This window comes from Ictalurus furcatus, chromosome 18 (genome assembly GCF_023375685.1).
Source record: "Ictalurus furcatus strain D&B chromosome 18, Billie_1.0, whole genome shotgun sequence".
NCBI classification, from domain to species: Eukaryota; Metazoa; Chordata; class Actinopteri; order Siluriformes; family Ictaluridae; genus Ictalurus; species Ictalurus furcatus.
Genome location: NC_071272.1, coordinates 16,336,038 through 16,349,344, shown reverse-complemented (window position 1 = coordinate 16,349,344; position 13,307 = coordinate 16,336,038). Strand labels below are relative to the sequence as shown.

The 13,307-nt window shown below is 38.0% G+C and overlaps 1 protein-coding gene across 8 annotated transcripts in view; it reads right to left on the bottom strand.

Annotated features, from left to right (window-relative positions):
• arhgap32b (Rho GTPase activating protein 32b) overlaps nt 1-13,307 on the bottom strand; it is a 124,719-nt gene that overhangs the window by 6,775 nt on the left and 104,637 nt on the right. For 3 of the 8 annotated variants that reach the window (XM_053649552.1, XM_053649553.1, XM_053649555.1), the window contains 3 exons: nt 12,900-12,974; nt 2,620-2,769; nt 744-846 (listed from right to left, as the gene is read on the bottom strand). In XM_053649552.1, coding sequence (XP_053505527.1) covers nt 744-846; nt 2,620-2,769; nt 12,900-12,974 — 328 coding nt within the window. The other 5 variants (XM_053649559.1, XM_053649560.1, XM_053649556.1 and 2 more) reach the window with 5 other exon arrangements.

The window sequence follows — 13,307 nt, the reverse complement described above, 5'->3', positions numbered from 1 at the left end:
AGAAAAAAACATCACAACAACCATTACACACTAATTAATGGAGATTTATATAAAGTACTTACAGTACTTAAAAACCATAAAAAAGTAAAATTTAAATGTATTTAAAAATATATATATATATATATATATAAATCAATAAGAAATTCTTGTTTTGACATATGCGCGCACACAGTGAGTCCAAAAGTCTGAGACTACATTGAATTAAAAAAATAATAATAATTTGGACAAACAGAAGGTTCAAGGATTTTGAAATATTTAAAACAAATAAAATAAAAAATGTTCAATATCTTGAATATTCAAGATTCTGCACCGTTTCAAGGTCCCTATACAAAAGGTCAGATTTCCCTCATGCCTAATCTCTTCTATCGAAGCATGTGTTCAGACGACACTCTGATGGATTTGATCTAAAGTGGATCATAAACGTTTGCACAAACTTGTGGAGTCCATGCCAGCTTGAGTGCACACGGTCATTATGGCAAACAGGGGACATACCAAATACTAAGAAACTCTGAATTTGATGTAAATCTCTCAAATATTCTACTTTCCACTCAAGTTGTAGTCAATAATATATAATTTGTAATGGAAAGTGTATTAAATTAAAATGCAAAATAACACCGCCCACCCAGATATCCTCTAGACATTTTACTAGAAACAGCTTCAATATAAAAGTCTCTGTAGTAAATGTACTCTAGTATTATTCTTCTCTTGAGTTTCGAGTCAGTGTATTACTTTCTCACACATACCTCAATTTCTGGATGTTGGATGCGATCCCAGAGAGCCGATACATTCCATCCACAATTCCATGCTTCTCAATGAACTCTGTGCAACTCTTAAGCACCTGGGGGACTAAAGATTGAGATTACAATTTAGTCACACTGTGTCTTTCAATACATATCAGTTACTAGAAAATACCATATAGCCTTCAAATACAAACAGATGGTATCTGCAACAATGTACATTTGCATGTGTTCATTTGGCAAATGCTTTTATTCAAAGTGATGTACAAGTGAGGCAGAATGCGTTCCAAGCTCAGAGTACAGAGTTAAAGTAGCCAACAATGATACAAGGGTTGAAATGAGTGCAAGTACTCAGCAGGAGGGCCAGCGAAATGCACATGATGCATGATCTTTCAGGTCAGGATGGTAATACACAAAAACAATACTAGTAGATTAATTTGTAACAGGGGGAAAAAAAGATCATTAACAAACAGAAGCACAGCAAAGCAGTTTATACCACAGTGCTATTGAATTCTGTAACACACTGTTACACTGTGATTTGTGTAATGTTGCAATGTGAAATGTCGAATTTTTTAACAGTTTATAGTTAGATTTAGATTTAATGTTGTGGAATGTCCAGAGAGACAAGTTAGTTCCTGACCTAATTTATGTCATAACCGTGATATACAGTCATTCCCTCATCAGCCTTGCTTTTTTTCCCCTCTCTCGCTCTATCTGATCACTTGCTCTCTCTCTCTCGCTGATCTCCTTCTCTCAAAAAACACAGCTTATCATTTTATAGAGAAACCGGAACGTGTAAACCTCTTCTGTCCTCAAGACTTTCCCATACTGGTAAACTTCGTAAAGCATAGTGATTGTTACAAAGTGCTTACAACCCTTCAATAAATGTTAAATAAACACTGGGTGACTGCATGTGAGAGGCAAAGAATGCTATCCTGATATGATTATCCAATTAATCAGTCCTGTTTATAAACTGGGAGTCTTTTTCTAACAATGTCTGGTAGACCCAAACCGATTGTAGGCCTCCTACTTAATCTTGCAACATTTTAGTCAAGCAAGATCGGGGAAGATAGACATCCCTGCCCTGGCCTCCTGTTTCCGAGAAAAAAATGATCCTTGTGATGAGTGAGACTCGGGCGGTCTCAGGAGCAGCTGTTCAGCAAAATTCCTGATGGTGCAGTTGAAAATTCTCAGGCAGGATAGAACCACTTCTGAGCCACCACATACAAAACTGTAAGGATAAGAATGTTGTGTTCTCTTGGACCTGGTGTAAACATGATGCCTCTTAATTAGAGGGATGAAAGGGATAAAGTCTAGTCTTAAACATATAAAGATATTCTACTTCAATTAGGATCGGATCTGTAACAATGTGCCGGTGTTATTTTCTCACACTAACTGTTCAGTGAGTTTCAGGGTCATCATTCAATAAGCACATAAGTGAAATCAACCAGCATTTTTTTTTTTTTTTACCCTTGAACTGTAATCATGTTTGAAGGAACCAACCCAAATTGTGTGGCGCTGTTTAAAAGGAACCGGCAATAGCTCAAGGTGGATTTTGGAGTCAAACAAACAAAGTAGTGTTAATGGCTGCCAGGGAGCTTTGAATCAGTGGAAGAGAAATCTCCAGACATTGCCTTCCTAACCAATTCAAGCTGACCTTTACACCCTCTTAAGCCGTAGGTTGCTGTGGCAACTGAGCCAAGCAGGCACAGCCAGCATGGTTGCTGGGGGTCGCTGAGCATTTCTTCAGGCCACACAGACAGCATTTACAAACCAAAGCTGGAAACCAGCCATGCCCTTCGTAAGACGGACACTGTGGCCTCTATTTAACCCGAAGAGTGAGTAAGAGAAAAAAAAAAAAGGGCTTTAATTAAGAACTCACCATCGTGGCCAGAGTTGAGAAGATGCTCTCCCAGGTCACATCCAAACACCCTCTCTCTGAGGATACCTCGCTGCTTCAGCTTCTGCTTTGTGGGCCGGGACTTCATGAAGGTGCGTAGGAACGTGATCAACTTCCCGTGCTTCTTGGATACTGAAGGACAATTCGAGACCGTAATTATTATTATTTACCAGCATTTAACAACATCCATGGTCACTCAATCAACAGCAAATCCAATAAAAAGAATTAACCAGCAACAAGCGATGGGCAAAAGTATCTCAAAATGTATTGTATAAAACAATCCAAAGGTAATTGTTTCAAATTAAACTATAAAATCCTGATGGCATGCACCAAGTCAATTCAATGCATTATACTGTTTCTTTGCTATACAAATAATTGATCCATCACAAATGTTAACCTGCGATTAAATTTTTTGCTCCTGTATGATGGCAAAATATCACCACAGCTTCGTCTGCTAGCTTTAATCGAGCTCACTAGCAAAAACGTGACTAAATGACATTTCATGGCATAAAATCGTTTAAACATCCAATAACAATAGTCATAACTTGGCAAAATACAGGACAGGCATGAATCAGTCACACACTGCTCCCTGTTAACTCCTTGCCGAGTCTAGAAACTGCTGCACTGTTCACAAACATGTGCTGTCTTTAACAAGTCTTTGGTGCTACAGGGAATTCTAGCCACTGAGCAGCCTGTTCTCAAATTCAACAGCATCACATAAGAATCAGTTTACATGCCATTACAACAAAAATATTTTCCATATTTATTCATCAAATAACACAAAATGCACCAATTCTGATATAAACCACTACTTTTTCCAATGGCCAATAATTACAAAATAATATGATGGATTCCAGAATCATAAATCCTTCATCTACAAAGGGGCCAAAATAAACATTTCTAAGTGTCGGGTAAGAGAGAATAATAAAGAATACAGCATGACTTTAGTCTTTGTTGTTCTGTCAATAATTTTTTTCTCAAATCCTCTACTGATACCTTGCTAACAAACCTAACAAAAGGCAGCTCGTCACTTAGAGCGATCAGCTAATGGTGGATCCAAATGTCTCTAATGGGGACACTTCATATTTCCATTTTCATAATGTTTGGGAATTAGTTAGTTATTGTACAGCTGCCAAAGCATTTCTGGGTGGAGTGGTCCACTTCCCACTCTCTCTATTCATAATGTAAAGTCATATTGTGCCAGATGAGCATGAAGAGCCAGTATTTCACTCTGCGACACCCGACATCCTACCCAACAAATACTCCAACACCGGTAAATGCTCTCAGGGGCTCAGTCATGAAATGACCTACATGGTTTGGGCACCAAGCTGCAATGTCTCAACATTATGCCCATTAATATGTGAATAAAGCTTTGCACTCATTTCATTGTTGAAGCAGCAATGAAGTAATGCTGGGCTTCAGTCGAGTCAGTCAGCTCTACAGCATTCACTCACATTAAGTGCTGACTGTCATTGCCATACATATTAAATCCTGCAGCCTGAGCCATATTAAACAAATGAGAAACACTTTGAGTAAACACAGGGAAAAAAGGACCAGGGGAATAATGAACAAAGAAATACCACAGAAAATACAAACAATCTTTCTGAACCAGAACCAAACTAAACACAAACTAGTCTGTTTGGGACTCGAACTTGAGTGAAAATAATTCTGAAAATCCTTATTCTCACATTCATAGATGTCTTTTTGAAGCTCGGTCAACAAATTCTGTCTATAAGGCTTTCTTGGCTCAATTTCTGTTTGAATACAGAAAGCATTTCAAGGGTAATCCAAAGATCCGCCCGGATCTGGAAGGTGTTCGAATCATAAAAATCAGCTGTTGCTGGAACCGTGGAGATCATGAGCAGCTGCCGAGATAACTGCTGTTCACATATGATGAACTCACACTGAGTGTGGTACACACACACACACACACACACACACACAGGATGTCAAAAAATTACCAGAATAATACTCCTCTAAAGTATTTCAGACTAATAACACCGGCAGCTCCAGAATTACTGGCACCCTTTGTTAACGGTATGTGTGCTAAAAGGGTTACAAAAATGTCTTTCGGGTTAATTAGCTTAATTTCACACTGACAGCGAGAGAAATCTAACCCAAGGTTCAACAATGCCCTGTTGCCCTTGGCAACCAGAGGTCGGCAACGATTTCGTGTCCTCTGGTTGCCTACCTTGATACAGTTGCTGTAAAGTTACTGTTAAAATGGAATAAATTAAAAAAAAAAAAAAAACAAGAGCACTGTGTACATGTAATAGGTTTTTATACATTATTCATCATTGTTTCATTATTAAACATTGGTATATAATTTGATCGATAAAGGATGTTAAAATATGGGAACCATACGGTCTATTTTGGCAACCAAAAACCGGTCCCTGGTTGCCACCCTTGGCAATCGATTTTAAAAGTTAGTGTTGAGGCCTGATCTAACCTAAATATCTTTTTGTTTTTTTAAACAGTGCCCAATGTTTACTGGCACTACTAAACATTCTTCTGAACAAACTGTACCTGAAGCGTGCTCACATTTATATTTAACTTTATCAAGTTCACCCAAGCGTTCAGGAACTCTTAATAAGTCATCTATGACTTCACTGGGGTTAAAATATCAAGTGACATGGAGGCCAAATTCACTTAGCCATTTATCAATCATTGGGAAGATTAGAGAAGACACTAATTAAATGTCAGTAAACTGTGTTGACTTTCATGAATAAGGCAACAACTAATATATATATATATATATATATATATATATATATATATATATATATATATATATATATATATATATATATATATATATAAAAATACTGAATAATTCATAGATAATTAAAAGAAAAATCATTTGGAATTCAGAGGCAATTCAGAGGCATTCGGCACAAAGCTTATTTGCCATTAAATGAAATTCCACCCTGAACGACTTGCAAATTAATCCTTATAATTAACGTGACCTTCAATTGTGGCCAAGATTTATTTTATAATGAAATTCTGGGTCGATTTATTTTACTTCAACATTTCTTCATCGGCGCGGTTTATTTTCATGTTGATTAACAGTATCGTACATTACCCACAATGCCGTTTGACTACCTGCTGACAGTGGTGCAGTGAGTTTTCGCTTCAGGCTCGTGCTTCATCACTTTAGCCTTTTAGTCTGTCCATGTCTCTCACCTGTACATTCTGCTCAAGCAAATCAACTTCCAAAACTTCACCTTTCATACTAATACTACCTTCAGCGCAATCATGTTCATCATCTCATAAATCTCTAACTAGCCAAGTCGAGTCTCCACTGTAACTCAGAGCAACATTGCTGTGTAACTGCATTGCCTTCTGCGACTTTGAGTCCCAACGTTTGCTGTCTCCAGCACTTATACATTGGATTTCTGATTTACCAGTCGTTTTTAAGACTTTTTATATTTTATTTCTCCCATTAAACACATCAGACATATTTCAATATAAAACACACTGAATGTGCTTAATGGTGAAGTTTTCCTTTTAAGGACAGGTGATTCCCCCGTTACATAAAACCACAATGGACAAAACAGAAAGATTGTCAGTGGAATTTTTCTGTTATGGCAATATCCCAAACCACTCTGACACTTAACCAGACACCTGGTCTCCAAAGAATTTGCTCATCAAAAGCTTAAATCTAAAACAAACCAGGCATTTCCTGTCCTACTTTTTTAAGGGCCAGCAGTGTCATAAATATGGAATTCACAGACCTTTCACAGGCAACCTAGACAAGACAAACACATGAATTAGGGGGGCCAGAGAAGCTATAGATACAGAGTGTGTGTGTGTGTGTGTGTGTGTGTTTGTGTGTGTTCGTTCCTGTCCCAGGCTGTACCTAATCCTGGCTGAGAAGACACAGACATATGACAGCTTGGACACAATAATAAATATTACAGCGTTGATGTTTCAAAACCGCAAAAGATTAAAAGTGCAAAAATGGGATACAAGGGTTAAATGGAGAACACAGAGAGGGGAAAGTGGAGCAGAGTCTCAGTTTCACACTGCCTTATAAATAAATGACGTCATTGAATATAAAATAGTCCTTCAGCCAAGACACTTGTTATACACCACTGTGTTTATTCACTGGTAAAAAATGGTAAAAAATATGTTTCTAAGACAAATGGAAATAGTGACATTAACACTTAATTCCCACGTATAAATGTATTTCTAAACCAAAAAAATATAGCTCAAAGTCTCTCGACCTACTCTAATCTATTAACATTTATTCCAAGTAAACACACAAAACTCCACTCACTTAACATCGTGGATATTTAAGCCAAATGATTCAAAATGACTTAAGGTACTTAACTGGGCCTTGGGGACCAATATTATATATTTAATTGTGTTTTACACTACTCTTGAAGATGCCAACCCACTGAGAAGGAAAGGTACAGTTTAGTACCCTTTTCCAGAGTTTATAAGTGAAAACAGGACAAGGAGGTAATGTGACTAAATGAACTCACCTATTTGTTGTATTTTTGTAAAAAATAGTAGTTGGTGTCAACTGATATTTCACCAGTTTTGTAGTCGGTCCAAAATGACTTGATTTTTGATGTTCAACTGAGAAAATGACCAAGTACATCAGGATGAAGAAGTGCCTCTCTCATCAGTCATTCCGAGGAAATACTTCCAAAACTTTTAGATTTGGACATACACCATGACTGTTATTATTAATCATAAATCAGTTTAATAATCCTAACCATACAACCCGCTAAGTAGCAACTGACTACAGAGAAAACTTTAGCATGTTGCTAAAACTCCCTTTAAAAACCGCCCAGTTCAACCCAACTCAATATTCCTGACTACACTCAAAATAATCTATTAATCCTTACCTCAAGACGACAAACAGGAACAATGTCTTAAGTTTTTGTGTGAAAATAAAATCATTCCGAGACAGAAGAGAACCGAGTGAGGTTTAAGAGCTGAACTTCGGTCAGTTTCAGATGTCGAGTCGGCAGCACGAGCTCATTTCAATCCGTCAGCGCGTCACGCGCACACACCCTTCCCTTTCCCTCACACAGTTCACACAGCGCGAGCGTCTTAAGGGAAAAATAATTCCCCTCAGTGAGCATTTACCCCGCTCACATTTTCCTTCCCAGTTGTCCTGCCTCCCGGATCAGCTTTCAGACACCAAAACCGGTAACCGATACGAAGCGAATGAAGTGAACCCAATCGCGCTCAGGACGGTTTAAACTCGAGGCTGTGTTGGTACACGCTAAAACATAACGGGGGGGTACTTCATGTACGAAAATGATTTATTGTCTGTACATTTCCTCCGTGACATACACTCATTACACTCACTATATTGATAGTCAAATTGCTTTGCATACTGAATGAGCCAGTTAAGGGTGAGTGAATCCATAATGAAGGACCTGTACTTTCGATTCTGACATTTTCTTTAATTCATCCATCCAACCATTTTCTATACCGTTTATCTTACAGGGTGATGGGGAACCTGGAGCCTATCCCAGGGAACATGGGGCACAAGGTGGGGGTACACCCTGGATGGGGTACCAATCCATCGCAGGGCACAACCACATACTCATTCACACACTATGAACACTTTGGACATTCCAATCAGATTACCACGTATGTCTTTGGACTGGGGAACGAAACCGGAGTACCCGGAGGAAACCCCCGCAGCACAGGGAGAACATGCAAACTCCGCGCACACACAGGGCCACAGCGGGAATCAAATCCCCAACCATAGCGGCGTGAAGCAAATGTGCTAACCATTAAGCCACAAATGCATAATATTGAAACCCTATATATATTTTTTTTAATTAAGCAGAATGGGCCTTGTTTATCAGGTTGGACATGAACGAATTTGCCATAAATCATTCACAAGATCATTAAACATAAGAAAAATATTAATGAAAATCAGTTGTTATTAAAAAAAAACACACAAACAAACAAACAAAAAAAAAAACAGGAACCTACACATGCTCCGAGTTTCTGTACATTTACATAACTAGATTCAGGTCATGTAAACATCAACTGAACAGCTTCAAATTTTCTAACTGGCAAAGAGTGACTTTAAACTTATATAGAATTTACGCTATCAACACGCTATACGTGTTTAAATCACGCATTTAATTGAACTGCACACTTAAATTTAAGAAAAATAAAGTAATTTGTTTCATATTAATAATCTGAAAGAAAGCAATCAAATAAATTAATAAATTAAGGCAAATAAAACTAGCCATTCATTTAGGACAAAGGTAATGGCGTTCTATATATTGGGTTATAATTATGAGCGTGTGTATGGTAGCTGATTCACTGCAATGGCCGAGCTGCATTACTGGAAGACTTAGGGCATGCATGAGCTTAGGAGGAGCTCGTTCACTGTGTCATTTTGTCACCATCAGCTCTTTGTGGGCTTTGCCTTTTATAATTTTGTGGGCAGCCACTAAATGCAATCCTGCTGTGATGTGAACATGCTTGGGAATTTACAGGTAATTAAGGTAGGTTGACTCAGCATTAGGGAAACTACTGTGACACTGGGGGTGGGGAAGTTGGACTTTTAGTTCGGTTTGGCCCACGAAAACGTTCACACACAACCGGATTGATACCTACAAACTACAGACAAAATACATACTAAATAATTGATAAATGTGAAAGTAATTTGATGTGCAGGATAGGAACGACTTCTCTTTCCACCATCTCCCTCTGCCCGAATATACACACGTTTGTCTTACTATCATTCCACTGACATAATTATTAATGCTGCTAATTAACGTTATGCCTGCACCCAAGCCTAATCTTGATCTCAATAACCAAAATGAAATGTTTTTGCAACTTTTTTTTGGTCCCTCATGAGGTCAGCCAAATGTCCCCACAAGATCAAGATTGTCAAATGTTCCTGTCCTTGTGGAGACATTTGTCCCCACTATTATATTATATTATATTATCTTATATTATATTATATTATCTTATCTTATATTATATTATATTATATATATATATATATATATATATATATATATATATATATATAAATCCCATGCACACTCACAAAAACTTTTCAAAATATCTGTATAGGCATTTGGATTTCTACTCTTGGTATTATTCTTGGTACTTGGTATTCTACATAGAGGAAATGAAAGCAATCCAAGGTCAAAAGGTCATCACTCCAGACCCTAACATTTCTTGTAGTGGAATTATACATTGCTTGATATGGTGGCCGAAGTCTATGAATTTGCAAACTGGAAACTGCTGCAGTTTTCACACTGTTTTTCAATATGCGCACACGAACAAATTCCTCTGAAACAATTCAACCACTACAACCTGTTTTATAGAATTTACGCAATCATAGAAGGCACATTTATATACAATTTAAATATTAAGCCAAATGAAACACAATCCAATAACTGGTGTTAGCTGAATATTCAGCAAGCCTATAGTGCACATACTGATTAAGTATTAACAGATACCAGAAGAATCTTGTGTGCTCATAAACATTAGTATAAGGGACATCTGTGGTGTGGGATGAGAGGAGGACAAGAGAGAGAGAGTCTGTGTGTGCGTGCATGCAGCGTGCAACGCTAGAGTCACTGATCCATTTTCCCGATTCACACGATTCCAAATGATCACAGCAGAGGTCTGTACACAGTACAAGTGTTTACTTCACACACACATTGGGAACAGGTCAGGCAGGAAATGGACAATACCTCAGAGAAGGAAAGAAGACAGTTATAACTACATGTCTCATAAACTCAGCTGTCTTTGCTTGTTAACCGCACCAGCTGCCCTTTGCTCTTGTGAGAGGAAGACATTGGTGCCCCACCAGGAAGTTACAGATCCAGAGAGAGATAAAGGAACTGCATCTGGACTAGCACCTGTTATGAGTGAGAGCTAAACTTATTCTAAATGGGGTTCCAAACTAAACACTCCGAGTGTGTGGTTTTACAGGCAATTTCAGAGTTATTGGCCACCCTTTGTAAATAAAAATGATATTGTTAGCTTAAACATATGGAGTATGTTGAATAATTTTCTTTTTTAACAGACACAAATATTCTTGTGTAATGCTATTTTTCTGCAAAACACAATTTCCAAAATTGCCTGCACCCCCAAATTAATAATATATGGTGAAGCTTTCCCTGAATGAAAGTAAATAATAGCCAACTGAGTGAGATGCTGAAGGATAGAGAACTTGCACCACAGACCTCTGGAGAAAAAGTGGAACCAGAGCCACCAAAGATGATGATGGCCCTCCTACTGATGGGATCAGAGTGAGAGTATGATGATGAGGTACTGTCCACAGATAAATCTTTAGAGAGGTACAAGGCAGAGCCTGTGTCAGCATAGAAACATGTCCACTACAGTGGTGGTCATCACAAACAGGTGCATATGGTAAGATGGCCCATATTGCAAAAAAGTACTTGGCTACACCTGCTCAACAGTGCCATGTGAGAGACTGTTCTCTTTGGCAGGCCACATTCTGCAGAAGAAGAGGTCAGCTCGATCTTCTGAAAATGCAAACAAGCTAATCTGCCTGAGCAAATGGTTGGAAGAAGAGTAAACTGTATGAATGGTTGACAGGAGGCATGTTGCACAGATGCACAATGTTTGAGTGAATTATCTTTAACCCAGAATGTACAGACAGTTCACTCTGTCTCCTCACAGACGTTATGGCATTCCATTTCTAAAATAGGTCTACTTATCTTTGCATTCATTTGATTTGATGTTACTATGCAAAAAATATACAGGTAGGCTATTTGTGACTTTGTAGCAGACATTACTTTGTAACAGTTGTTGGTTTCTGCTCAATAAATTCTGCAGTTCATATGGATGCCTCAACAAATTAAATAAATGTTAATGGTTGAGATAATACTGAAGAATCTGTTTCCTTAAACCAGTTTGTCATGCATTTTTTTATTTCAACACTGCACATTTACAAGTAAATCCATGACTGTGATTAACTCAATTAAATTTTTTCCACTGACAGCACTAATATATATTTCTTGTAAATTACACACACTAATAGTCCCCATTTGTAAATAACACACTGTTAATAGTGGTTAGTAGGAAGTCGGCGCCATTTATGTTCATTCATTTTCTCTTGGTTGTGGGTTAGCTATGGAGTGAGGGAAGGAATTTGTTTTCTTTCTTTTTAGGTTAATTAGTGCCTTTTTGTATCATTAGGGGTGAATTTTTGTTTATAATTTTGACCTGTTCAGCTTCTGAAGTTTAAACCACTTAAAAAAAATAAAATAAAAAATAAAAAAGGAGTGAGAATAAACAAAGCAAACTTTGTGGTCTCGCCAACCTGTTATTTCATTGTATGTTGCGGCCTGACCTAGGCCGGGTCGTAACAGTGGTTAAAGGCAGCGAAAGGAGTTCTGGAGACAAAGCGGAATTATATTGTAAATCTTTTTTCTAGTGTTTAAGTGGAACATTTTAATCATGTCTAGTGTTTATTTTACATACCATTTAAAGTCGTTAACTTGAATGGCACCAATTACTTTGGAAATGTCTTTTACGTACAAAAGAAAACTACATGAAGCGCATTTCAGTGCATGAGCTCATTATAAGATCAACTATATGCTCACTCTAACCAGGCAAGGAAACTATTAGCTTAATCATTAACTCAAGACGCAAGTAAATAAATTAATGATTCATAACGTGATGAGACTTCACAGGCTGACACGGGATGGGCTGAACTCTCTTTCTCTAAACTGTTGGAATGATTTTATAGCTCTGCTTTAACTGAGTTCAGTAAATCAGCTTTGGTAAAGTGAAAGCACTGTCATTCTAACAGTAAAGATGGCTGACAACGGCTCCGGGGCAAAGTTTGAAAAGCAGTGCTGTAACAATGGGCATAATTATCAGATGTAAGCCCGATTAGTACTGAACGATGACAGATTTTAACTGTTGACTCTACATCAATAAACATCAAAAATGTAAAGCACAGACTTTTACAAAAATACATGATGCAAAAAGGTCAGGAGTATGAAAGCAAGTGAAATTCAAGGGAACAGGTAGAAGATCAACCGTCAAACACAAGAAAGAGGACGTTAAAAAGCGAGGAAGGTACCTTTCTATATTTGTTACACAAAGAGAATTCCTATAAATACTACACACTGAAAAGTAGTGAGGAGTCTAATTAGACACACCAAGAGTGCCAGTATTCATGAAGACTCAAACGTTAAGAGTGATGCAGTGACAGGTGGAGAGACACGGCAGTGATTTGGAGGTTAGTCGGTGATTAAGAACACAGAGGAACGGGTTTTGTCTACCTGAGCTCAGCCTGTAGGGGTTTAATGGGTCGGGTGCCAATGCACTGTCCTGCTTTACACTTTCCATCTCCAAATCTGCATGCGGGAGAAGAGAGAAGCAGTCGAGCCTGTTAGAGAACACGGGAACAACAGCTGCCTTTGCCCTCTACTTAACTTGCCAGTAGTCACTTTGTAAGAAGAGAAAGAAGCAGGAAAACATTTCCTTCTGCATTCCCTGTCTATTAGGCAATGTTTTACAGCGCTTCGGAGCACCTGATGATAAACAAGCCAGAGCAATAAAATGGACTTCAAAAAAACACCACATTACTATGACGGAGAGAGCTTCATGTTAAAGCCTTTCATAAAGCTGGTGGCTAATTATATTGACTATATCGCTAGAGCATGATTAGCTACGTTTACATGCAGCCT